The 24255-nt window shown below is 49.6% G+C and overlaps 1 protein-coding gene across 1 annotated transcript in view; it reads right to left on the bottom strand.

The window, feature by feature from the left end:
• Positions 1-23575, bottom strand: part of PDILT (protein disulfide isomerase like, testis expressed) — a 34281-nt gene extending 10706 nt beyond the window's left edge. Inside the window, exons 1-6 of the mRNA XM_070411679.1 lie at positions 23374-23575; positions 17125-17331; positions 12752-12885; positions 11753-11890; positions 8416-8526; positions 8211-8336 (exon numbers count right to left, since the gene is read on the bottom strand). Of these exons, the coding sequence (XP_070267780.1) occupies positions 8211-8336; positions 8416-8526; positions 11753-11890; positions 12752-12885; positions 17125-17331; positions 23374-23575 (918 nt within the window). The remainder of the gene's footprint in view (positions 1-8210; positions 8337-8415; positions 8527-11752; positions 11891-12751; positions 12886-17124; positions 17332-23373) is intronic.
• Between the last annotated feature and the right edge of the window lie 680 nt (positions 23576-24255).

The raw sequence follows: 24255 nt of genomic DNA, 5'->3' as shown, positions 1-24255 counted from the left end.
CTGTGCACTGCCTGACACCCCATCCACATGCCCTGTGCACTGCCTGACACCCCATCCCCACGCCCTGTGCACTGCCTGACACCCCATCCCCACGCCCTGTGCACTGCCTGGCACCCCATCCCCACGCCCTGTGCACTGCTTGACACCCCATCCACATGCCCTGTGCACTGCCTGACACCCCATCCCCACGCCTGTGCACTGTCTGACATCCCATCCACACATGTAGGACGTCAGGCGATCCTGAGCTTCCATCCCAGGTCCTTGAGCGAAACAAGAATTTCCCCTCTCTGTGCCGCGGTTTTGTTGTCTGTAAAGTGGTGATTTCATAGCTCCCGCCTTATAGGGTGGCTATGAGAATTAAACAGGACCATGTATGTAAACGCTGCGTTCAGTGACTGGGAGGCAGAAAATGCTCAATACGTGTCAACTCGTTAGTATTCTAAATTCCTTCATAGCAAGGACATGCGTGACTTCACTCATTCATTCAACAAACAGCCATGGAGCTTATGTTGTGGGGAAGGCCAACAGCAAATGAGGGAACAAACCGACAAATCCAGAGGGAAAGCAGTCAGACTGTGGCCAGTTCAATTACATCACAAACCGCCAAGCGTGACATGGTGTGAACCAGGAGGTGCAGGCACCAGCCACGGCGCTGTGCCCGCAGCATAATCCGGGGGAATAACAGGCGGAATGGAGCATGAACCACTAAATAGGTTTGGGGCCTGGACGCTTCACTCCGTGTTTATTTGGGGTTACAAAGTTTTTCATTGTTTTGTTTAAATTTCAGTCATTTTCTTCAAAGGAAAAAAAATGCCTCTTGTAAAAATAAAGAGAAAAAGGAAGTACAACGCGCCCCAGTGTAGGTGGGTAGCTGCAGGAGCACGGGCGGGGTGCTTGGGAAAAACAAGTTGGTTTTGCTAACGATGAGAAGGACCACGCAATAACAAGCACCATTCATTGCACATGTGCCCATTGCCTTACATAAAGCACCTCTGATTCTTACCACAAAGCTCCCTTTCTACCGAGGTGACTGAGGCTGGGAGGTTAAGGAACAGCCCAAGTGCCCATCAGGAGATGAGAGGATAAAAAAGCTGTGAGACATTTACATCATGGAATACTCCTCGGCTGTATAAAAGAAGGAAATCTTACCCTCTGCAATAGCATGGATGCACCTGGAGAGCACTATGCTAAGTGAAATAAGTGACAGAGAAAGACAAGCACCACCTGACCTCACAGGCTCATAGAGGGAGAGCAGGCAGACAGCCCTGGTGGAGTGCAGGGGGTGGTGCGGGGGTGGGGGGAGAGGGGGTGGAGGGATTGAGTAAAACAAGAAAGAGAGAGAGAGAACTCATGGACATGGACAGTAGAGTGGTGATTGCAGAGGTGGAGTGGGTGGAGGTGGAATAGGGCATAAAGGAGATAAAAGGTGATGGAAAAATAAAATGAAAACAAATTTTTTTAAAGAAAAGAAAGAGTGAAGAAACAACTGACATCACACAAATACAAAGGACTGTAAAAAATATCGCAACCAACTATATGCCAACAAATGGGACAACCTGGGTGAAATGGACAAATTCGTACAAACATACAATCTTCCAAAACTCAATCAAGAACATCAGAAAACTTGAGTAGCCCAATAGCAACTAATGATATGTAAGCAGTAAGGAAAGAAAAAAAAACTCCCAGCAAACCAACAAAAGTCCTGACCAGACGGCCTCACAGATGAATTTTACCAAACATTCAAAGACTAACACCTATCCTCCTCAAACTATTCCAAAAAATTAGAGGAGGGCCCTGGCCAACATGGCTCAGTGGTCAGGGAGTCAGGCCTAAAGGGTCTCGGGTTCAATTCCCAGCCTAGGGCATTTAGCTGGGTGTGGGTTCGAGGTGGTGAATGTGGGAGGCAACCAATCGATGTCTCTTTCTCACATCAATGTCCTCTCTCTCTCTTTCCTCTCTCCCCCTCTTCCACTCTCTCTAAAAATCAATGAAAAAAAATAGCCTTGGGTGAGGATTAACCAACAAATAAGTAAGAGAAAGGAGGAAGGGAGAAAGGAAGGAAGGAAGGAAGGAAGGAAGGAAGGAAGGAAGGAAGGAAGGAAGGAAGGAAGGAAATAGGGATACTTCCACGCTATATTTACAAGGCCAGCATTATCCTAATTCCAAGACCAGATAAAGACACTACAGGGAAAGAAAATTACAGGCCAGTATCCCTGATGAACATAGATGCTGAAGTCCTCAACAAAATATTAGTAAACCGGATCCAGAAAAATATTAAAACATCAAACACTATGATCAAGTGGGACTTATTCTAGGGATGCAAGGCTGTTACAATATTCACAAATCAACAAATGTGATACATCACATAAACAACAAGAAAGATGAAAATCATATGATCATATCAATAGATGCAGAAAAAGCATCCAATAAAATACAGCACCCATTTATGATTAAAAACTCTAACCAAAGTGAGAATAAAGAGACCATACTTACCCTGACCAGTTTGGCTCAGTGGATAGAGTGTTGGCCTGCAGACTCAAGGGTCCCAGGTTCAATTCCAGTCAAGGGCATGTACCTTGGTTGCGGGCACATCCCCAGTAGGGAGTATGCAGGAGGCAGCTGATCGATGTTTCTCTCTCATTGATGTTTCTAACACTCTATCCCTCTCCCTTCCTCTCTGTAAAAAATCAATAAAATATATTTTTAAAAAAAGAGAGACCATACTTCAACATAAAGACCATATATGAAAAACCTACAGCCACCATCATACTCAATGAGCAAAAAGGAAAGGGACAAGACAGGGATGTCCGCTTTCACCACTCTTATTCAACATAGTATTGGAAGTCCTAGCCACAGGGATCAGACAAGAAGAAGAAATAAAAGGCATCCAAGTTGGAAAGGAGAAAATAAAACTGTCATTATTCACAGATGACATGACATTATATATAGAAAATCCTAGAGACTCCACCAAGAAACTATTAGATCTAATAAATTATTTTGGAAAAGTAGCAGGATACAAAATCAATATCCTAAAATCAATTGCATTTCTATACACCAATAATGAACTATCAGAAAGAGAAACTAAGAAAACAATCCCATTTACTATTGCAACAAAAAAATAAGGTAACTAGGAATAAATTTAATAAAATATGCAAATAACCTGGACTTGGAAAAGTATAGGACAATGGAGAAAGAAACTGAGAAATATACAAATAAGTGGAAGCATATACCATGTTCATGGATTGGAATAATTAACATGATTAAAATGTCCATACATAGACAATCTATAGAATCAACACAAACCCTATTAAAATACCAATGGCATATTTCACAGATCTAGAACAAATATTCCAAAAATTTCTATGGAACCAAAAAAGACCCTGCATAGCTACAACAACCTTGAGAAAGAAGAACAAAGTTGGAGAAATCACTTACCGGATATCAAGTTATACTACAAACTACTGTAATCAAAACAGCCTGGTACTGGCACAAGAACAGATTATATATATATTAGAGGCCTGGTGCACAAAAATTTTTGCACTGGGGGGGGGGGGGGTGGTCCCTCAGCCCGGCCTGTGCCCTCTCACAGTCTGAGACCCCTCGGGGGATGACCACCTGCTGGCTTAGGCCTGCTCCCCGGGGGATTGGGCTTAAGCTGGCAGTCAGACAACCCTCTGGCAGCCCAGGAGCCCTCAGGGGATGTACACTTGCCAGCGGGGAGCAGGCCTAAGCTGCAGTTGGACATCCTTAGCGCTGCTGAGGAGGCAGGAGAGGCTCCCGCCACCACCGCTGTGCTGTAGCATCAGCCTGGCTTGTGGCTGAGCAGAGCTCCCCCTGTGGGAGTGCACTGACCACCAGGGGGCAGCTCCTGCATTGACCATCTGCCCCCTGGTGGTCAATATGTGTCATAGTAACCAGTCATTCCCAGTAGTTCTGCTGTTAGGGTCAATTTGCATATTACCCTTTATTATATAGAATAGAGGCCTGGTGCATGGGTGGGGGCCAGCTGGTTTGGCCTGAAGGGTGTCCTGGATCAGGGTCGGGGTCCCGTTTGGGTGCCTGGCCAGCCTGGGTGAGGGGCTGAAGGCTGTTTTCAGACTGGCCACACCCCCTTCAGGGTGGGGGTCCCCACTGGGGTGCCTGGCCAGCCTGGGTGAGGGGCTGAGGGCCGTTTTCAGGCTGGCCACAGCCCCTTCAGGGTGGAGGGTCCTGCTGGGGTCCCTGGCCAGTCTGAGTGAGGGGCTGATGGCTGTTTGCAGGCTGGCCAAGCCCCCCAGCGGGGACCCTCACCCCATGAGGGTGTGGCCATCCTGGGTGAGGGGCTGATGGCTGTTTGCAGGCTGGCCACGGCTCCCAGCCACCCAAGCTCCCAGTGGAGGCTGGCTGGAAGCAGGTATCTGGGATTTATTTATCTTCTATAATTAAAACTTTGTTGCCTTGAGCGGAGGCCACAGCCAGCCAGGGCAGGCAGGAAGCTTGGCTTCCTCCATCACCAGGGCAACCAAGCCTTCTGCTTGCTCCAGCTCCGTGGCTGCCAGCCGCCATCTTGGTTGGGTTAATTTGCATATAGTCACTCTGATTGGTTGGTGGGCATGGCTTGGTGTGTAGTGAAGGTGCAGTCAATTTGCATGTTTCTATTTTATTAGATTTTATATATATATATATATATATATATATATTCAACCCATGCCTCTATGTTCAATTAATATTACATAAAGGGGACAAGAGCATACAATGGAGTAAAGACAGTCTGTTCAATAAATGATGTTGGGAAAATTGGACAGATATATGCAAAAAAATGAAACTAGATCACCAACTTACACCACACACAAGAATAAACTGCAAATGGAGAAAATCCCAGAAAACATAGGCAGTAAAATCTCAAACATCTCTCATAGCAATATTTTTGTTGATATATCTCCTCTGTTGAGGGAAACAAAGGAAAAACTGAACAAATGGGACTACATCAAACTAAAAAATTTTTTCACAGCAAACGAAACCATCAACAAAGTGAAAAGAGAACCCACTGTAGGGGAGAACATGTTCACCAATGATACACCTGATATAGGATTAATAACAAAAATATATAAAAACTTATCCAACTCAACACCAGGAAGACAAACAATACCATTAAAAATGGGCAAAACAGACACTTCTCCAAAGAGGACATATAGATGGCCAATAAACATGAATAAAATGCTCAGTGTCACTGATCATCAGAGAGATGCAAATTAAAATGACAATGATATATCACCTCACACCTGGCGACCATCAACAAATCAACAAACAACAGTGCTGGCGAGGATGTGGAGAAAAGGGAACCCTAATGCACTGTTGGTGGGAATGCAGGCTGGTATAGTCACTGTGGGAAACAGTATGGAGTTTCCTCAAAAAACTAAAAATGGAACTGTCATTTACCTAGTGATCCAACTTCTGGGACTACATCCTAAGAATCCTGAAACACCCATCAGAAAGAATATATGCACCCCGTGTTCATAGCAGCATAATTTACAATAGCTGAGATCTGGACACAGCCTCAGTGTCCATTGGTAGATGAATGGATCAAACAATTGTGGTACCGTTACACAATGGCATATTACACAGCTTTAAAAAGGAAGGAACCCTTAACGTTTGTGATGGTAAGGATGGTCCTGGAGGTTATGCTAAGCAAAATAAGACCCCGAATACCTACAACTATTCGGGATCAGAGAAAGACAAATACCATATGATCTCACATATATGTGGAATCTAGCATAATAAACTGGTGAACAAAAGAGAACCAGAGGCATGGATATATGGGACAAACTGACAGATGTCAGAGGGGAGGGGAGGGGGGAGGGGAAGACAGGATGAAAGAAGGTGAAGAGAATAGCCAAAGAACATATATGCATACCCCAGGGACAAGACAGTGATGTGGTTACAGCCAGAGGGAGAGGAGGGTGGAATCTGGGGAGAGGAGAGCAACAGGGAGTAAAAAGAGGGGACATCTGTAATGTCAACAATTAGAAAAAGAAGATTAAAAATTAAATAGCAAAGAATACATAGGACTGAAATGCAAAACAGTAAATTGGTATGTAAATTAATATGCAACTTATTCCTGGCTTAATTTATAATCAGCGAGACAAGTTAATGGCATCAAGGTCTACACGTCTAGGCTCATCACCCAGGAACCCCAAGAAAGAATGGTGCCATAGAACCAAGATAGTGGCACAGGTAGATGCCAGTACTCACCCACAACCACATCAAAGTACAACTAAAACACAGAACAACCATCACGCAGAACCGCCGGAAAGCTGGCTGAATGGAAATTCTACAACTAGAGAAGTAAGAATAAACCACACTGAGGCTGGTAGGAGGGAAGAGGCACAGAATGGACTGGTCCAACACCCACATGTGACATTTTTTTAATAGGGAGGGCCTCCTGTGAGGAGCAAGGGGTCCCAGCCCCATACCAGTCCCCCAGCCCAGGGTTCTGGTGTTGGGAAGAGAAGACCCTGTAACTTCAGGCTATAAAAGCCAGCGGGGATTGTGGCTGAGTAACACGGAGGCTGCCAGATTCCCAAGTGTTCCTCTTAAAGGGCCAGCACATGAACTTACAAGGTCCTGCCTCCTCTAACCTCCAGTGCCAGGTGGCAGCTTTGGGGGAATCCAGGGACATACAAGGAGGAACTGGATGGTCTGCCATCAGCGCAGGAACTTGGGGTGGCTGTCTCCCAGAGAGGGGTGCTCACAGGGTCATTGTTCCTGTGCTGGTACCTCCCCCATTGCAGAACTGACTGGCAGCCATATCTGAGTCTCCATCGGCATGATCCACACTGCTCGATCCACCCTGGTGATTCCTTGAGACCCTGCCCCATCCAACTTGCAGCCCCACCCACTGTTTGCAGCTGCTTTTCCATATGAATGGCCTGTCCTGGCTCAGGCTTCAGACTTTGCTTAAATCTCTTAAACAAGTAACAGCTGGAGTCAGCGTGCCCCAAGCCTATCAATAAGAGGCCCAAGACCCAGCACTAGCACCAGCCTGCCTTGTTCACAGCTGGGCCTCGTCTGGACATTCTGTAGCCCAATATAAGTAGCAGCCATCTGCAGATCTCTCTGTAGCTCCAGCCCAGTGGCCCCAGGCAGTGGCTGACTTTGCACCTTCCAAGAGGCCCCAAAGCCAATGCACCCGGCAGACAACATCAGACCACACCAGATTACAACTTTACACATCCACAGGGACACACTTAAGCCCCACTGAAGCAAGTCCTGCTCCATAGGGGTGACTCCTGCACAGCAGTTCTTCACTGTCATCGCAGCTGGTCCTCAGAGTCAATTGGCCTGGAGGTCAATTCCTCCCAGTGATGCCAACAGCAATCAAGGCTCAACTACAACAAGACTGTGCACACAGCCCACACGGGGGTGCACCTAGAGTGCCCAGCTCAGGTACTGGGGAGGCTAAGCCACTGGGCCTTACAGGACACCTACTACACAAGGCTACTCTGCCAATTCCAGAAGACATAGCAGAAGGAGAAGGAGAAGGAGAAGGAGAAGGAGAAGGAGAAGAAGGAGGACAAGGTGAAGGAGAAGGAAAAGAAGGAGGACAAGGTGAAGGAGAAAAAGATAAAAAATATGACAATAAAATGGCAATAAATGCATATCTATCAAAAATTGAATCTAAAAATCAAAATAAATGAAAAATCTAGTGAATAAAATAAAACTGATGAATAAAATAGAATTAGCCCTAGCTGGTTTGGCTCAATGGGTGGAGCATTGGCCTGTGGACTAAAGGGTCCCAAGTTTGATTCCGGCCAAGAGCACATGCCCGGATTGTGGGCTCAATCCCTAGTTGGGGGCGTGAAGGAGGCAACCTACACTGATTCTCTCTCATCATTGATGTTTCTATCTTTCTCTCTCTCTTTCCCTTCCTCTCTGAAATCAATAAAACTACATTTTTGGGGTAAACAATAGAATTAGATGCATGCAAACATGGAACAGACTGACAAATCTCAGAGGGAAGGGGTGGGGGGAGGGATAGGAAGGGATTAGCCAAAGATTATATACGCATATATGCATTACCTATGGACACAGACAATAGGGTGGTAAGGCCTGGGGTGGGGTGGGAACCAGGTGGAGGGGCAATGGGGGGAAAAGGAGGAACATCTGTAATACTCTCAACAATAAAAATTTTTTTAAATTAAAACAAAAATAAAGAATGTTGCCGCACAGACCTGGTTTTGGAACTCCTTCAAGGCCAGCTTGTAATGCTGCATTATCGTACCAAACGACTTGCAGCTTTTGGAGGCAAAAAGCAGCATGTGATTCCGGATGTGCAGTTCATAAATCAGATCCTTACTCTGGAAAGACAAGGACACGGGTCATGCCCTGTCCACAGCTGCCCAGCTGCCCTTCTCCGGGGGAGCTCCACTCACTGACCTCAGAGTTGTACTCAATGACGAAGCCTGTGAGGTGCTGTCGTATGACTTGATTGAGGACAAGCTTGTTGGTGCTGTCATTAATAAGCTCCTGGCGGCTCTCAATTCTCCCCTGGAACAAAAGGAAGCATTGGTGGCGGCAGCTCCCATGACATAGGCTCTTAACCTCTAGAGTGCTGGGGAGTGCGATCGCACTCCTGTCTTTCCCCAAAAGTGCCAGGAGCACTATGGCGCTCCTCCTGTGGTGTCACTATTAGATGCTAGTAGTTCACTATTGACAGATGGCACCTAAGTGCAGATTACTTATGATGCCGAATGTTTGTAGTTCTAAAATTGACCACTGGCATTTATCTGCCTAATTTTCATAATTTTTTTCCTAAACTGCTGTAAAATCAGCAAATATGCCTTGGCAATTTTAGCATATTTCCTAGGATATTGGTTGGCACTCAAAGGGTTAATAAACAAAAGGAAGCCCCTAGTAGCAATGTAATCCAATAATCCAGGCACATCAGACTAAGGGGAGCAGGCGATTGGCCTGGGGGCCATGGGTATGTGGCAGCATGAAAATCTCTGAGCCACAAAGGCAAGGAGTGTAGTTGACTGACACCCCAGCTGCCTTGCTCTGAAGTCCAGCAGTGTCTCAGGCTGTGCTGAGCAGCTCCTGACCAATGACTGAATGTGTCAGGGATATGAGGGCAAACCCATTTCTGGGACATGCAAGATACTCTGCTAAGGGCCTTTGATAACTTTTCTAAGAACTCCACTGCAGTCAGGGACTCCTCCTCCCTTCCCTCCTCCCTCCTTCCTCCCTCCATCCCTCCCTCCTTACCTCCCTCCCTTCCTTCCTTCTCTCCTTCCTTCTGTCCTTTTTTTCCTCCCTTCCCCCTTCTCCCTTCCCTTCCCTCCTCCCTTCCTTCCTTTCTTTCTTTCTTTCTTCCTTCCTTCCTTCCTTCCTTCCTTCCTTCCTTCCTTCCCTCCTCCTTTGTTTCTTTCCTTCCTTTCTTTCCTTCCTTTCTTCCTTCGGGTCAGGCCTCCATCAGGTCTTAAGGGTCTCTGTGTTGTCCCTAATCTATGCCTGTTTATCCTGCTTGACGACTTCTTCTCAGAAGGACCTGGGTCAGCGGAGGGATACTACAATTCTCTGTAGCCCAGGATCAAAGTCTGGGTGTGGGGAAGGAGAAAGAATCAGTCATCTCCTAATGTCTCTCTTTTTTTAATCTCCTTCTCCTCTCTCCACCAATCCCACCCTCTAGTCCATACCTGTTTCCTGGACTCCTGAAAAAATCCCTAATGGTTTTCCAATGTCTCCCCTTGCTGCTCTCCAGTCCACCTCCACGCTTCAGCCACAGTGAGTTGTTAGGATGCAAGTCTGATCATGTCATTCTCTTGCTTAAATACTTCTTAGACCCTGTTGTCCTCTAGATAAAGTCCAGTCTTTCCTGGTCCTAAACCTATTCTAATAGTGCGAACTAGGCTTACTGAGATCTCATGTTGCACCAGCCACCACTCTGAACATGTTAGATGCCCTAACTCATTCAGCCCTCAGAACACCTCCTTGATCTGTACACTGTGATTCCTCCTGCTTCGCCATGAGGAAATCGAGGCACAGAACAGTGAAGTGACTTGCCTAAGGTCTCTAAGCTGGGAGAGGGGGGCTCGGTCCAACACATGCAGTCTGACGCCAGGGCCCATGCCCTTAACCATTCAATAGGCCAAATCTCTCCCAAACGCATTTTCCAAGTTGGCTCCTTGGCTTTGGTTTTGTCATGGGGTTTTACTGCAGACCTTTTACATTTTTATGTGGTCCAGATGTATCAATATTTATTTTCCTTGTTTCTGGAGTTTCTGCAATGCTTTATAAAGAACTTTCCCACAAAGCAAACTCCCCTGTGGTATCTCATAGTCATATTTTTAAATCAGGGATCAACCTGAAATTTAGTTTGGTGAAAGGAGTGATATATGAATTTAGCTTTAGGGTTTTGCTTTCAATGGCTATCCAATTCTCTCAACACTTGTCATTGAATAACATATATTTCTCTATTAATCTAAGATATCATATAGTGAATCCCCATATGTATTTGGATCTATTTCTGGACTGTGTCTTCCCATTCAGGAAAAACAAATCAAGTTATTTTATTCTCTTAATTAAAGCTTTTCAGTGATTTCCATGGGCTCATATTCTTCTCTAAAAGTCAATCAGATCTGGGTATGACTCTACCTACCCCCTGTGTGGCCTTGGGCAAGTAACTTAACCTCTCTGAGCCACATCTATAAGTAACATGGTTTTGTAACGATTTGGCTTTGTGTGGGGAGGGAGTAAGGCATGTTCCAGGAACCGGATCACAATGGAACTTTGTGTGAAGACCGAAATGCTCTGTGACTCTAGCTGCCCAGTGAAGTAACCACTATCCACATGACGCTAGTTGGATTGAGGAACTAACATTTTAATGTAAATAGTCACAAATGGCCAGCAGCTGCCATGCTGGAGAGCTCAGATCTAGATCCCAGAGGGGAAGGAGGAGGGTGTAATAGGTCTCATTAAGGACTTGAGTCTTTATCCTATAATAATAGGATTAATAATAGGAAACCATTAATGGGCTTTCAGCGAGGAGGAGGGAATGATCAATAGATTTGAATTTTTGAAAGGCTGCTCGTCAGAGGACAAAAGAGAATATGGAAGATCAGTTGGATGGATGTTGCATTGGGCTGTGGAAAGTAATGGTCACTTCATCTAGAAAGGAAGCAGCAGAGAAAAATGGATAGATGCGAGGGATCTTTGGATTTAAATCAATAGGGTTGGAGTGAAGAGTTGGTTATGAGGGATGGAGAAGAGGGAGGTGTAGAATGATGCCTGGCTGTCTGGCTTTGCTCAGATGGGTAATGGGAGAGATGGTGGTACCATTCGAGAGAGAAAAAACCTTGGATGAGGACTCATAGGGGAGATTAAGACTTGGCCATGTTGAGACATCTGGTGATGGATGCAGAGGTCGGGAGAAAAGAGACATCTGGCTGGAGTATGGAGGCTTGTAAGCCACTGGGTGTCTGGATAGTAACTACTGACAGAGGTGGATGAGGGTGGGTGGAGCAGAAGAAAGCACAAGGCAGAAGACTGGGACTTAATAACACTTACTTGTTGAAGAAAGGAGGATGAGCTTATAGGGGGAGGGCTACAAAGGCCAGAAAAACATCAGAAAACTGATTTTGCAAAAGCCAACTTGTCCAATGGCACTTAGCTCATAAGTGGCAGAACCAGAATTGGTACCCAAAACCCATACATACATGTGCTGTGCCCTCTTTTGAACTAGAGACCCCTCTGTAGCAATGGCTCAAAGACCTACCTTTTTGAACACCAGAACACTGTCAAGGGTGACACGAAAACGCCCGACGGCATTATTAATCGACATCACTCCAAACGTCAGCTCTGGGAAGTCTTTGATCACATCATAGAACAACTCTGCTACTTCTTCTTCTAAATCCTGTTTGGGGAAGGACATATGGTAAGGTTTTGGTAGAAATGCAAGATGCTGGCTCATCTAAGGTCAAGGTGGAAGTGGTGACCAATTTGTCTCCTTACCTTTCCAACTTTTGAGGTTTTGCTGAGTCACCTCAATCCCATTTTATGGATGTTTCAAACCCAGAATACTTTTATGGCCATGACTAAGGCCAAAATAGGCAAATCCACAGAGTTGAGTGGAAAGAGCTGATCACATAGACCTTCCCCACGTATTAGAGGGGTTGGGACTTGGTAACATTTATTCCTTAGTTGCTTTCAGAAGACGCCATTGATTGGCCACATGTAGTATCAAATATAAATTTGGTATCAAGATATGGCTGTAGCTTCAGCTTCATTTTTTAGCTTAAAAAAATTGAGGCCATAAAACACTGTCAAAAAGTGGGATGGGCGAGAGAGGTAGCTCTCCCAGGGGTAGACTCAATGCCAGAGTTTTGCCTTCACTGGCAACAGGGGAGGAGTCATCCAAGTTACAGGAAATGAGTGAAGATGTAAGGAAACCCATTCTCCAAATGGGGAAACAATTTGCAAATTAGTGATTATTCGATGCTATTTTAACAGACCCCCAAATGATCAATTATGCTATCAAACCACCTCTGTCTCCTCTCTCCACCCTGCCCACCTCTCTCATCAGCTTCCCCTACCCCATTCAGCTTTCTTTTTCTCTCTTCATCTTAACCCTGAAGTTCCCCCAGAAAACCAGTTTACTGGAAAATGAAGAATAGGAATTAACTCAAGGAATTAACCTCTCCTCTCCCCAACCCCCTCCCAGGCACAGGACTCCACAGGCCCATTGAAAAGCCACCCCATCTCTTGAACTCAGTACCTGGAAGAAGCCAATGATCACCAAGGGCCTGGCTTTCACAAACTCTGTCACCTGGTGGATGTCAGTGAACAAAAACGCTTTCTCGCTAATTTGTCTTCTCAACCAAACGACCAGGGCAGCAGACTCAACCACTCCTGGAGAGAGACAGTTAAGTGAGTCCCACAGGTTCCCTGGAACTGTGTAGCAAGCCTGTCTTTCCCAAGTTGCAGGTGTAGAAGCTTCTTATCTTGGGCTCCCACTCCCGAAGGCCAAGGTCAGCTCTCCTGCTCCTCCCCACCCCCCACACACACACCCTGCCTCCCCACAAGCCTCAAGGCATGAACAGTAACCAGCAGGTCAACTTGACGGAGCACTTACCAAGGACCTGAGGTTTCTCATACATCACATCCCACAGCAACCCTGCCCTGAGGGACAGAGAGGGTTACTCTCCCCTTTTCTGCAGACGAGGAAATTGACATTGAACTTGGCCACCCCACTAGTGAACCTGAGGATCACACTGAGGAGGAAGCAAGCCCAGCATTCTTTTCTTATTAACCCTCCAAAGTGACCATAAGATAGATTCTCTAAATATACATAAATAAAATATAAACCAGAAGACCAGCTGGCCCGTGACCTTGGGAAAATTCTATCATATCTGTGTGTCTCCAATTGCTCAGCCGAGACACAAATGTTATAGATCCTGACTTCCATTCTCAGCTGTTGTGTGGCTGGTGGCAAGCACACAAGAATCCTCACTTCTAAAATTGGAAGACATATACCATGTCTGGGAAGACGTGCTGGCTTGCCAGAATGTTCACACACTACAGATAGACATGTGTTGCTGGGATCGTCAATTTCACATGATGGCAGATAATGAAAAATAAGTTATACAAAGCCTGCTACAGAGCAGCATTGTAAATGAGTTTATCAGATAAAGCAATGTTTGTCATGAGTAGCTGTGGGCTACATCTATAGGGCTTCATTCATTCATTCACTCATTAACCTGTCACTCTTCAATCATTTGATAAATACGCATTGAGTGCTATTAAGTTATTAAGTGCTGTGTTTGCTCCTGGGGATGTACCGAAATGGTGAGCAGAAAGACACATGGCCGGTTCCCTGCAGCTCTCCTTCTGTTAAGGAAGATGAGAATGACACAAACAAGTGCAGAAGCACAACCAAATAAATATTTGAAAGCAGGGTTCAATGAGCCAGTAGCAAAGCTGCATGACCTGATGGTGACATCAGGGAAGGCTTCCTGGAGGAAGTTACTTAAGAGCTGAAAACTGAAGGATGCACAGGAATTACACAGGAGGCCGCCAGGAGAGGGGAAAGCTTACAGGCAGAGCAAACGGCCTGTGCACAGGCCCTGCACCAGTACATACTGCCCATGGGACTTGATGAATGCACACTGAGCTGGTAGATCAACTGGAAAGGACTATTTTCAGTGTCTTTGCCTATAATTCCTAAGAACATTGGGCCTTTAAAAACACTTGTCATGAAGTATATTTATCTGCAGAAAGGTGAACAGATTACAACGAATGGTTTGATGAATTGTCACAAAATGAACGCATCTGAGTCACTACCACCCAGATCAAGAAATGAAGCATCCCCAGTCCCTCAGAAGTCCCGGTGCCCCTCCCAACCTCCCGGCCCCTCCCGCCCCCGCCTGCAGGTAGCTTCCGCCCTCACGCTGGGGGCTGCTTTAGTGGCCTGCTCTGTAACCCACACAGAGTGTGCTGCCAGGTCTGGCTTCCTCATATCTGGGAGAGTCATCCGTGTTGGCTGTACGTGTAGACCCGTCCACACAGCTGCTCAGTCTTCGATCGTGTGACCGTTCATCCCACAGCTTAGGGGTCCACTCTGTTGGTGTGACTGGGTCGTTTCCGGTCTGGGCTCCACATTCCTGGTGATACACGTCCGGAGGCAGAATGTCTGGCCAGAGCTTAGTGGACACAGACGAGGCCATTCTAAACGCCACCGGAGTCCGGCCCAGGGAACGCCATGGAAGGGCGTGGAGGTCGCAAGGGGCAGAGAGGGGCGAGGGGCGGGCAGGCTTTCTGACCCCCTCAGACCAAGAGACTCCACCCACGGCAGGCACCCGCCTCCAGGATTCAGACCCAAGGGTGAAGTCTAATTTGAAGGTGCTCCAAGCCGTTTTTCAGGGGGAGAAAAGGTACTTATCATTGAAGCAGTCTTTTCTCTTATAGGCTTTTACCTGAAAAAACTATGCTGCAAAGGTCCTGAAAGGAATGGGTTTAAAACCAAAAAAATGAACAAAACCCTCTGACTGTGTCTCACTGTCGGGACCTCAGATCGGCCGCTCTGACAGACTCTGCCCCGCCTTCCTGCCACCTGACCTGCAGCCCAGCCCCAGCACCCAGGCCTGGCACTGCCAGCGCCTCCAGCTGCCCCCTTGGCTGTTAGGGCGCCTGCACCTGCTCACTCAGCTCTCAGGTGTCTTTCCTTACGCACCCTCCGCATCTGTCCCTGTTTTATGACCTGCTGTATTTTCTTCATTGAGCCCATCTTCCCACATTTTGACGTTTGGCTAACCTGCTCAGCAGCTCCTTCCATGCCTGGCTCTGACTGGGTGCCCAAGAAGTCTCTCAGGGAGAGTGAGTTTGGTGAAGAATCACAAGATAAGCCGGCTCTAGGAAACTTGCCCTTGGGCCACCCTCTATGGCAGTGACGGCGAACCTTTTGAGCTCGGCGTGTCAGCATTTTGAAAACCCTAACTTTGGTGCCGTATCACATATAGAAATTTTTTTATATTTGCAACCATAGTAAAATAAAGATTTATATTTTTGATATTTATTTTATATATTTTTAAATGCCATTTAACAAAGAAAAATCAACCAAAAAAATGAGTTCATGTGTCACCTCTGACACACATGTCATAGGTTCGCCATCACTGCTCTATGGGATGCGTGAACTCCTTTTGCCCCTCTAGACCCTATGGGACTGAGGTAGCTCTGAACTTGGCAATAGTTCCACCCTGAGGACCTGCCAATTAGGCCCCACCCATTGAGCAGTGTGCCCTGGCCCTGGGGTCTGAGGAGAGGACACAGCGCCCCCCAGGTGGGGATGCCCTCACTGGGGCCCAGAGGCAACTGTGTCCCCTCCCTCCAAGACAGCCAAGGCCAAGTCTTGGGGAGCTGGACCTGTGGTCTGGGGCTCTTCCCCAACAAGACTAAGCCTGCCTGCCTCCCTGAGTTTCACACAAGTCACACTATTGCCCTTATCAGCTCAGGCAGCCTGTCAGTTGGCAGAAGTGGCGCCCACTCTGTCCTGCTGAAGACATGAGAGACCAAAAGGCCAGGTCACGTTCTCAGCTTACAATCCCGGCCACTCACTCTCCCCCCGGCACCCACTGCCACTTTCCCTGGTTGGGAGATACTGAGGAAGAAGGGGGTGGGAAAGCCTGGCAAACATACGGGCTAGCACCCCCCAGCCCGCCTCCTGTACAGCCCTACAACTCCACCAGCTCGAACCCCAAACCTGCCCCTTAGGAACCTCAGCCTTCCAGGCCCTGCACTGGGGTCAGGAAGGCAGTTGTTTGGTAAGAGTAACCCTACCTGCCGCTCACTCAGAGCACAGCACAGCAGGAGCAGGCCCCGCCAACCTCAGCTTGGGCTCCATCTGACTGCCAACTAATTTTATAAATAAAGTTTTATCCGCGCTCCACCACCCCCACTTGCTTACACATGGCTGCTGCCCATTGCATCAGCAGACGTAAGCACTTGTGACAGAGATCATCTGGCCAGAAGGCTTAAAATATTGACTATCGGGACTCCTCGGGGCTGCCCACCACCTGCCCACTGGGCCTGCACAGGCACGTCCTGCAGGTAACACCTTTTAAAGCTACGACCAACATGAGCCACACCAAGGCACAGAATTCTTCAAGAATTTCCACATCGAGTTGAAAGAGCATTAAATAAGTGAATGACGGGGTTAGTGACTGAAATGGATGATGACAGAAGCAAGAGTCAGGAGCCACCCTGTCCCAAGCCTGTCTTGTTCCGTCATCTCTCAGTCTCCCTTTGCAGTTTTGGTCAACGGAGAGAGAAGAGGAGTGATGTTTGCCACTTGCAGACCTGGGCCATGAACACAACCAGCAGTGTTCCTCTGCCTCCTGCCCCACTGCTGGCAGGATTCAGAGGAGACAGCAGGTGGCTCAGAGGCCTTAAGGGAAGACAGAGCCACATGCTGGAAGGAGGCTGGGTCTTTGAAAGACAGTGAGGAGCAGAGCCCCCCATCTCCACCCTCTGGCTGCTAACTGGGTTTTACAGGAGCAATAACTAAATTTGTGATTCTGTTAAGCCACTGGAATGCTGGTGTTTATGTGTGTCCACTGCTAACGCTACCGTGGCTGACATGTTAAGCACCATTACCTTTGCAGCTGATGGGCGCCAACCTGTTGCCTTCAAAAAACAGCTTCAACTCCGGGGGCTTCTGAACATCAAACTCCTGGCGAAGTTCCTTCTCCACCGTGATGTCTACTTTGCCAAAGCCGACCCCGTTCTTGCCCTTGCCCACGATCTCCACGGCTTTGCCCAGCTCCTCGGTGAGGCTCCTGGATTGCTTTAAGGACGGGTCATCTGAAAGAGCCAGGGTGAAGCAGGCTCACTGGAGCCCCCACTGCCTCCCCAGGAAGAGCCCAGTCTGGCTGCTTAGCCCCGGGCTGCCTCTCATGCTGCTGATACCGGGCCAGCCTTCAGAAATGGCACGGGGGTCCTGCAAGGGCCAGTTTGGGAGACACATATCAGGGGGAGGGGCTTTCAGTATCACTGGAAATGATGCAGCTGTGGGTGACTTACTCTGTGCGCCCCTTTCCTCACAGGAAAGTGGGGAAATAGTGGCTGCCTCCTGGAGCTGTCACAGCCAAAGGGCTCCCCGGACAATCGGTTAGAAGTGCTTATTATTCCTAAGAGCTTTACATGGGTTACGCCATTTAATCCTCCCAGTACCCTATGGGGCACGTCTTATTATCTCAATTGTACAGATGAGGAAACTGATGACAATAAAATGACCCATTTGCCCAGGGCCACATAGAAGCCCCGAGCCAGGATCCGCACCCACATGGAGGCTCTCTAACCTCCACCAGCCTGCCAAACCCTTCAGCACATGCTGTTATTGTACATTAATATAGTAATAATATGTAGTTACATGCAAATATAACATGCACTGTACATAAGTGTGTATATATACATACATTATACATAAAATAAGTTTAACATATTAATCCTATCTAATAAAAGACAAAAAGGGTAATTAACCATACCTCCGCTACGCTTCCCATTGGCTAATCAGCGAGATATGCAAATTAACTGCCAACAAAGATGGCGGCCGGCAGCCACGCAGCTGAAGTGAGCAGGAGGCTTGCTTGCTCCAGTGATGGAGGAAGCCAAGATTCCCTGCCTGCAGCGGCCGGGCTCTGAGCTCCGAAAGCAACAAAGTTTCAATTATAGAAGCTAAACAAACGCCAGATAACTGCTTTCAGCCAGCCGCGGCTTCAGAGCTGGGAGCACCAGTGAAGGCAACAGAGTTTCAATTATAGAAGGTAAATAAATCCCAGAATAAAAAAGAAAAGAAAAGAAAAAAAGGAAAGGCTGGGAGCTTCAGTCACAGACCAGCCTGAAAACGGCCCTCAGACCCTCACCCAGACTGGCCAGGCACCCCAGTGGGGACCCCCACCCTGAAGGGGGTGTGGCCAGCCTGAAAACAGCCATCAGCCCCTCATGCAGGCTGGCCAGGCACCCCAGTGGGGACCCCCACCCTGAAAGGGGTGTGACCAGCTGCAAACAGCCATCAGCCCCTCACCCAGGCTGGCCAGGCACCCAAACGGGACCCCCACCCTGATCCGGGACACCCTTCAGGGAAAACCAGCTGGCCCCCACCCGTGCACCAGGCCTCTATCCTGGATAGTAAAAGGGTAATATGCAAACTGAACCTAACAGCAGAAAGACTGGGAATGACTGGTCACTATGACACATATTGACCACCAGGGGGCAGACGGTCAATGCAGGAGCTGCCCCCTGGTGGTCAGTGCGCTCCCTGAGCTCTGCTCAGCCACAAGCCAGGCTGATGGCTGCCAGTCCAGCGGTGGTGGTGGGAGCCTCTCCTGCCTCCTCAGCAGCACTAAAGATGTCTGACTGCAGCTTAGGTCTGCTCCCCACTGGCAAGTGGACATCCCCTGAGGGCTCCCTGGCTGCCAGAGGGATGTCTGATTGCCAGCTTAGGCCCAATCCCCCAGGGAGCAGGCCTAAGCCAGCAGGTGGTCATCCCCCAAGGGGTCCCAGACTGCGAGAGGGCACAGACCGGGCTGAAGGACCCTCCCCCCCCCCCCCCCCCGAGTGCACAAATTTTTGTGCACCGGACCTCCAGTATTATACATATATAATAGCTGCTGTTACTATTATTGTAAGATTTCTCTGGTCAGACACTAGAGAGGAGCAGCAGGGAGACAGAAGGAGAGCAGGAGTGCCCTCTGGTGGGAAGTCCAGGAGCTGACAGGCCAAATGGCCCCACAGCCCTGCTGCTGCATCAAATACGCAGGAGACTCTCCAGTAAGGAAGTCAGTGTGTGTGTGTGTGTGTGTGTGTGTGTGTGTGTGTGTGTGGTGGGCAGAGGGGGTGGGGCTGTAGGGAGAGGTTGTGATGCTCCCCACCCTCTGAGGCCACGCCCCAGAGTGAGCCCTAACTGGTTTGGCTCAGTGGATAGAGCATTGGCCTGCAGACTGAAGGGTCCCGGGTTAGATTCTGGTCAAGGGCACATGCCCAGGTTGCAGGCATGATCCCCAGTAGGGAGCCTGCAGGAGGCAGCCAATCAATGGTTCTCTGTCATCATTGATGTTTCTCTCTCTCCCTCCTTCTCCCTTCCAATCTGAAGTCAATAAAATATTTTTAAAAAATAAAAAAAATTGTACAGTGACAGCCTAGTAATCACATCACTGGTTATATAAATGTCAAATCTCTATGTTGTATACCGGAGGCTAATATAACATTGTATGCCAACTATACTCTAATAAAAATTTAAATTAAAAATTCTGGGCTGGGTCGAGAGTGGGAAATGTCCTGGCCCTCACACCTGCGCCCTGATACCTGGTGTCTGGGCAGGGGGCGGGGCCAGGGCAGGGGCCATTGGCTCCTTTTTCAGCCAGAACCTTCATCTTTTCAAACACCCTTGTCCATCTGGGGCACTTGGAGAACAGGAACCACCCCACTGCCATGGACAAGTTTAAAGTTCTACAGAGAAGTCTTTTGTGAAGCAAGACCCAGAAAGCCAGCCCCAGGCAGTGGGCACAAGCTCCCTACCAGCTCTCCACAGGCCAGAAAGTGAGTGATCCTTTTCATCAAACACCCTGTCAGCCAGTGAGAATTGGGGCTTTCCCCCACAGACCTGCACCTGTTCCCCCTGCCTTGGCCCATCACTGCCTTCAGTACCCCTCCCTCAGCACCAGCAGGCCACTGCCCACCCTGCCAGCTGCAGCCTCTCCCGTTGCCTCCCAGAGCAGTGGGCCTGGCTCGGGACTGGTGGCTGACAACCTGCAACGCTGGGCTTCTAAGGGAGCAGCTCCAGGCAAGAGAAACACATGAGATGGCTGTCCATGGGGGCAGGGGCTTTCAGAGTTCCACACCAGCTCAGGTTCCCACATCAAAGTGAGGGAAAGGTTGAGACAGCCGGGAGCTGACAGCCAGAGGAAAGGACCTGCCTGTAACAGTGATGGGGCTTCATCCAGCCATCCACCCAGCCAGCCAGCCATTCACCCAGCCAGCCAGTCATTCACCCACCCAGCCACCCAGCCAGCCAGTCATTCACCCACCCAGCCAGCCAGCCATCCAGCCAGTCATTCACCCACCCAGCCAGCCAGCCATCCACCCAGCCATTCACCCACCCAGCCATTCACCCATCCACCCACCCAGCCATTCACCCAGCCAGCCATTCACCCACGCAGCCATTCACCCACCCAGCCATTCACCCACCCACCCAGCCATTCACCCACCCAGCCAGCCAGCCATCCACCCAGCCAGCCATTCACCCACCCAGCCATTCACCCACCCAGCCATTCACCCACCCACCCAGCCATTCACCCACCCACCCAGCCATTCACCCACCTACCCAGCCAGCCATCCACCCAGCCAGCCATTCACCCAGCCAGCCAGCCATCCACCCAGCCATTCACCCATCCACCCACCCAGCCATTCACCCATCCACCCACCCAGCCATTCACCCACCCACCCAGCCATTCACCCACCCACCCAGCCATTCACCCACCCAGCCAGCCATTCACCCACCCAGCCAGCCATTCACCCAGCCACCCACCCAGCCAGCCATACCCCCAGCCAACCAGCCAGCCTCCCACCCAGCTGGCCAGCAAGCACATCTATGTTAGGATCTGCCCTGAGCTGGGCACTGTTGTAGGTGCTGGGGATTGAACAGTGAGCAGATAGAATCCCCCGCTCTCATTGGAGAAGGCAGATCATAAACAAAATAAAGAAGTGGGCTAATTCTGCCTCAGATGTAAGTGCCATGGAGAAAGCAGCAGCAGCGCTGGGGACGCGAAGAGTCGCAGGGACTGGGTTTGAGCAGGGAGGCCGAGCAGGGACATTTCCCTAAAACTGAAGGAGGTGAGAGCAAGCCATGTGGGTCTATGAAGGGAGTGTGCCAGGCAGAGGAACAGGAAGTGCACTGCGCAGAGGGTGGTGGAAGGTACTAGAGGTTTGAGGCACAGTGAGATGTGATCCGACTTACTTTTTACTGTGTTTTTCTGAATGTTGTACGGAGATTAAATCAGAGGGGAAAGAGTGGGCCCAGGGAGACCTGGAAGCACTGTATAGCCCGGGGGAGGCGGTGTAGGCTTGAGCTGGGTAGTGGCGACGGAGGGGTGAGAAGTGGCCAGAGCCTAGAGGTGCCGTGGGGGAGCTGGCAGCTTCGAGCCAGGATCAGATGTGGAGTGGGAGTGGGAGAGAAACCAGGGACTCCCAGGTCGCTGACCTGGCAACCAGGAGGCAGCAGGTAGTGAGGATGTCAAGGTGGGATGAATGCATACGCCCCTCAGGCCCGGGGCTTATGGCCATGTCCTGGCTGACTGGACACGCTAGTGTGGCCGGGCATGGTGACGCCTGGATGGACGCTGCTACCTGCGCAGCGGGGCCCGGCGGGCTGTGCATGGGTAAGAGCCTTTGCTGGGAGACCAGGAACTCCTCCCAGCACCGCCTCCTCGGGTCCTGAGCTCCACCTGGTCACTGCCTGGCACATGTCAGGCACTCGCTGAACATGAAATCCTTAGTTTCACTCATGAAACAGTCACAGGACTTATGGTACTTGAGGCCAAAGTAAGATCATTTTTAGAGCATCTCTGTGCCTTGGTGTCTTATCTGTCTAATGAGAAATTAACAGATCCTGTGCCTGAGGATGAGCCTACGTGTAAGCAAAGCGCTGGCACAGAAGTGCCCAATAAGCATGAACCATTGTGATGACCTGGTGGCCACCCTTTGGCCTTGCTCTGATGGGGTTCCCTCTGGGAAGGGAGGCCCCGTGGAGATGTCTGGATCCCCAGCAGACCTTCTGGTTCCTGGGTAAAGGAAGGCAGGGTGACCACATCGTCAGGAGCCCCAGGTTCGGCCTGCCCGTGGCTGGCGCTGGGCAGAATGTAGATATGGTCTTGGGCAATGGGACTAGAGCCAGTGCTTGCCTGCCTTTAGCAGAAAGCCCTCCCTGTTCCTGAGCACCAGTGCGAGTCGGGGGAAGGGTTGGGGGAGGGACTGGGGGAGCGGCGAGAGCAGGGACTGGAGGTTGGCTCCCAACACAGGAAGCTGGAGTCCCCTCTCTCAGACTGTGGTGGCCATGTCTGGGGACATGTCTGCTCATCCCAGCTGGACTGTCGCTGCCTCTAGTGGGAAGACACTGAAGGTGCTGCTAAACCTCCCACAATGCCCGGGCATTACCCCACCCCAGCACACAACTAAGAGTTGCCCAGCAACAGAGCCCATATCGCTGAGGATGGGAAACCATGTTGGAGACGAGGACCCAGCTTACACATGGAACAGTGTTCTGAGAATAACCCTCCTCCCACCCACAGGGCACTTTACAATGTGCCAGGTGCTCCCAGGGGTGAGGCCTTCCAGTGGGCATTGACCCTTCTAATTGCTCGGGGCTAACCAACAAATCCTCGCCATTGCCATGGCCCACACGGCCTCGGCTCCGCTGCTCGTTCTTGTAACCCTGCTCCCCACACTCTGCTCTTCACCACAGCTGCAGCGCCTGGCACCTTCAGCCTATGGACCTTGGCACTTGCTGATTCTGCTGCCAGAAAAGCTCTCCTCCCAGATCACGCCTGGGCTGCTGCCTGCCGGCCCCAGGCCTTGATGAACTGTCCACTTCTCAGGAAGGCCTTCCCTTCTCTCTGCCTCATTGATGGAGCACCGGAGGGGCCGGGGGGAAAGCTCACCCAAACGCAGACGCCATCTCCCTGCGCTTGCGCTCTCCTCTGGGGATGGGAAGTGAGGTTACATACACATGGTTTTTTAATATTAACCATATGCGTTCTCTTGTGTAGCAATATATAAACTCCCCTGTCCTCCAGGAGCAAGCAGGCAGTCTCACCTCCACCACCCCTGCCCCCAGAAGTGGGCACTCACAAAACAGCACCAGGAGGAAGCGGGTCTGGTTGAGCATCTGGGTCAGACCTGCAGGTGTCAGCACCATCAGGTGGCCTTCCTGTGCGATGTGCAGGGGCTGGGGCAGGATGTCCACGTCCTCCTCGTAGTCTTCCGCCGGCCAGCCCTGGACTGCAGACACGCAGGAGCATGCCAGCAGCAGGGCCCTCCAGAAAAGTGCCATGGCCCGCCTGCAGGGCGAGAAGCCGGGCCCTTATCAACACAGGGGGCAGGCGGAGCCACGTCCTCACCCTCCCCCTCCTTCCCTGCCCACGTCCCCATATAGGAGAACATGGCCCGAGCACAGCCCCTGCCTCCCCAGCAATGCCCACAGCTGGCAGTGCCCTGGAGGAGAGGCAACACATCCAATTAACCCCAGGACCTGTGCACAGGAGTAGCTCAGAGACGCAGGGCCCCACTCAGGGCAGCAAGAAGCCACATCCCAGGCCAGCAGCTGAGCCCACTGGCTCGCCAGCCACAAAGCAAGTCCTTACACAGATGAGTCCTCGGTGAAGCTCTGGCTCTCAGAGATGACTGGTCCGACTCCCATCACAGCTTCTGCCCCTTATCACAGGAAGCTCACCACCTCACCGTGTGCCCCATTTTAGTTGTGAACAAAGGTTTTCCTCAAGTGCAATTAGGTGTTTGAAAAGTCATGACTAGAGTACACACTTGTAAAAATGCCAACCAATACAATAAAAATACATTAAGTAGAAAATAAAAATCTCTTCCATAACCCCATTCCTGAACAGCTGATGTTAAGAATCTGGAATAAACCCTTACAGGTGCTGAAACCCCTATAGAATCGGATATGCATATTGTTTGGTGTTCCGATTATCTTATTCACTAATAGGGAGTAGATTC

This window comes from Myotis yumanensis, unplaced genomic scaffold (genome assembly GCF_028538775.1).
Source record: "Myotis yumanensis isolate MYYU_CA2020_CCGP unplaced genomic scaffold, mMyoYum1.0.hap1 SCAF_4, whole genome shotgun sequence".
Classification (NCBI taxonomy): Eukaryota; Metazoa; Chordata; class Mammalia; order Chiroptera; family Vespertilionidae; genus Myotis; species Myotis yumanensis.
The sequence above is the reverse complement of the archived record's forward strand: the minus strand, read 5'-3'. Positions and strand labels throughout refer to the sequence as shown.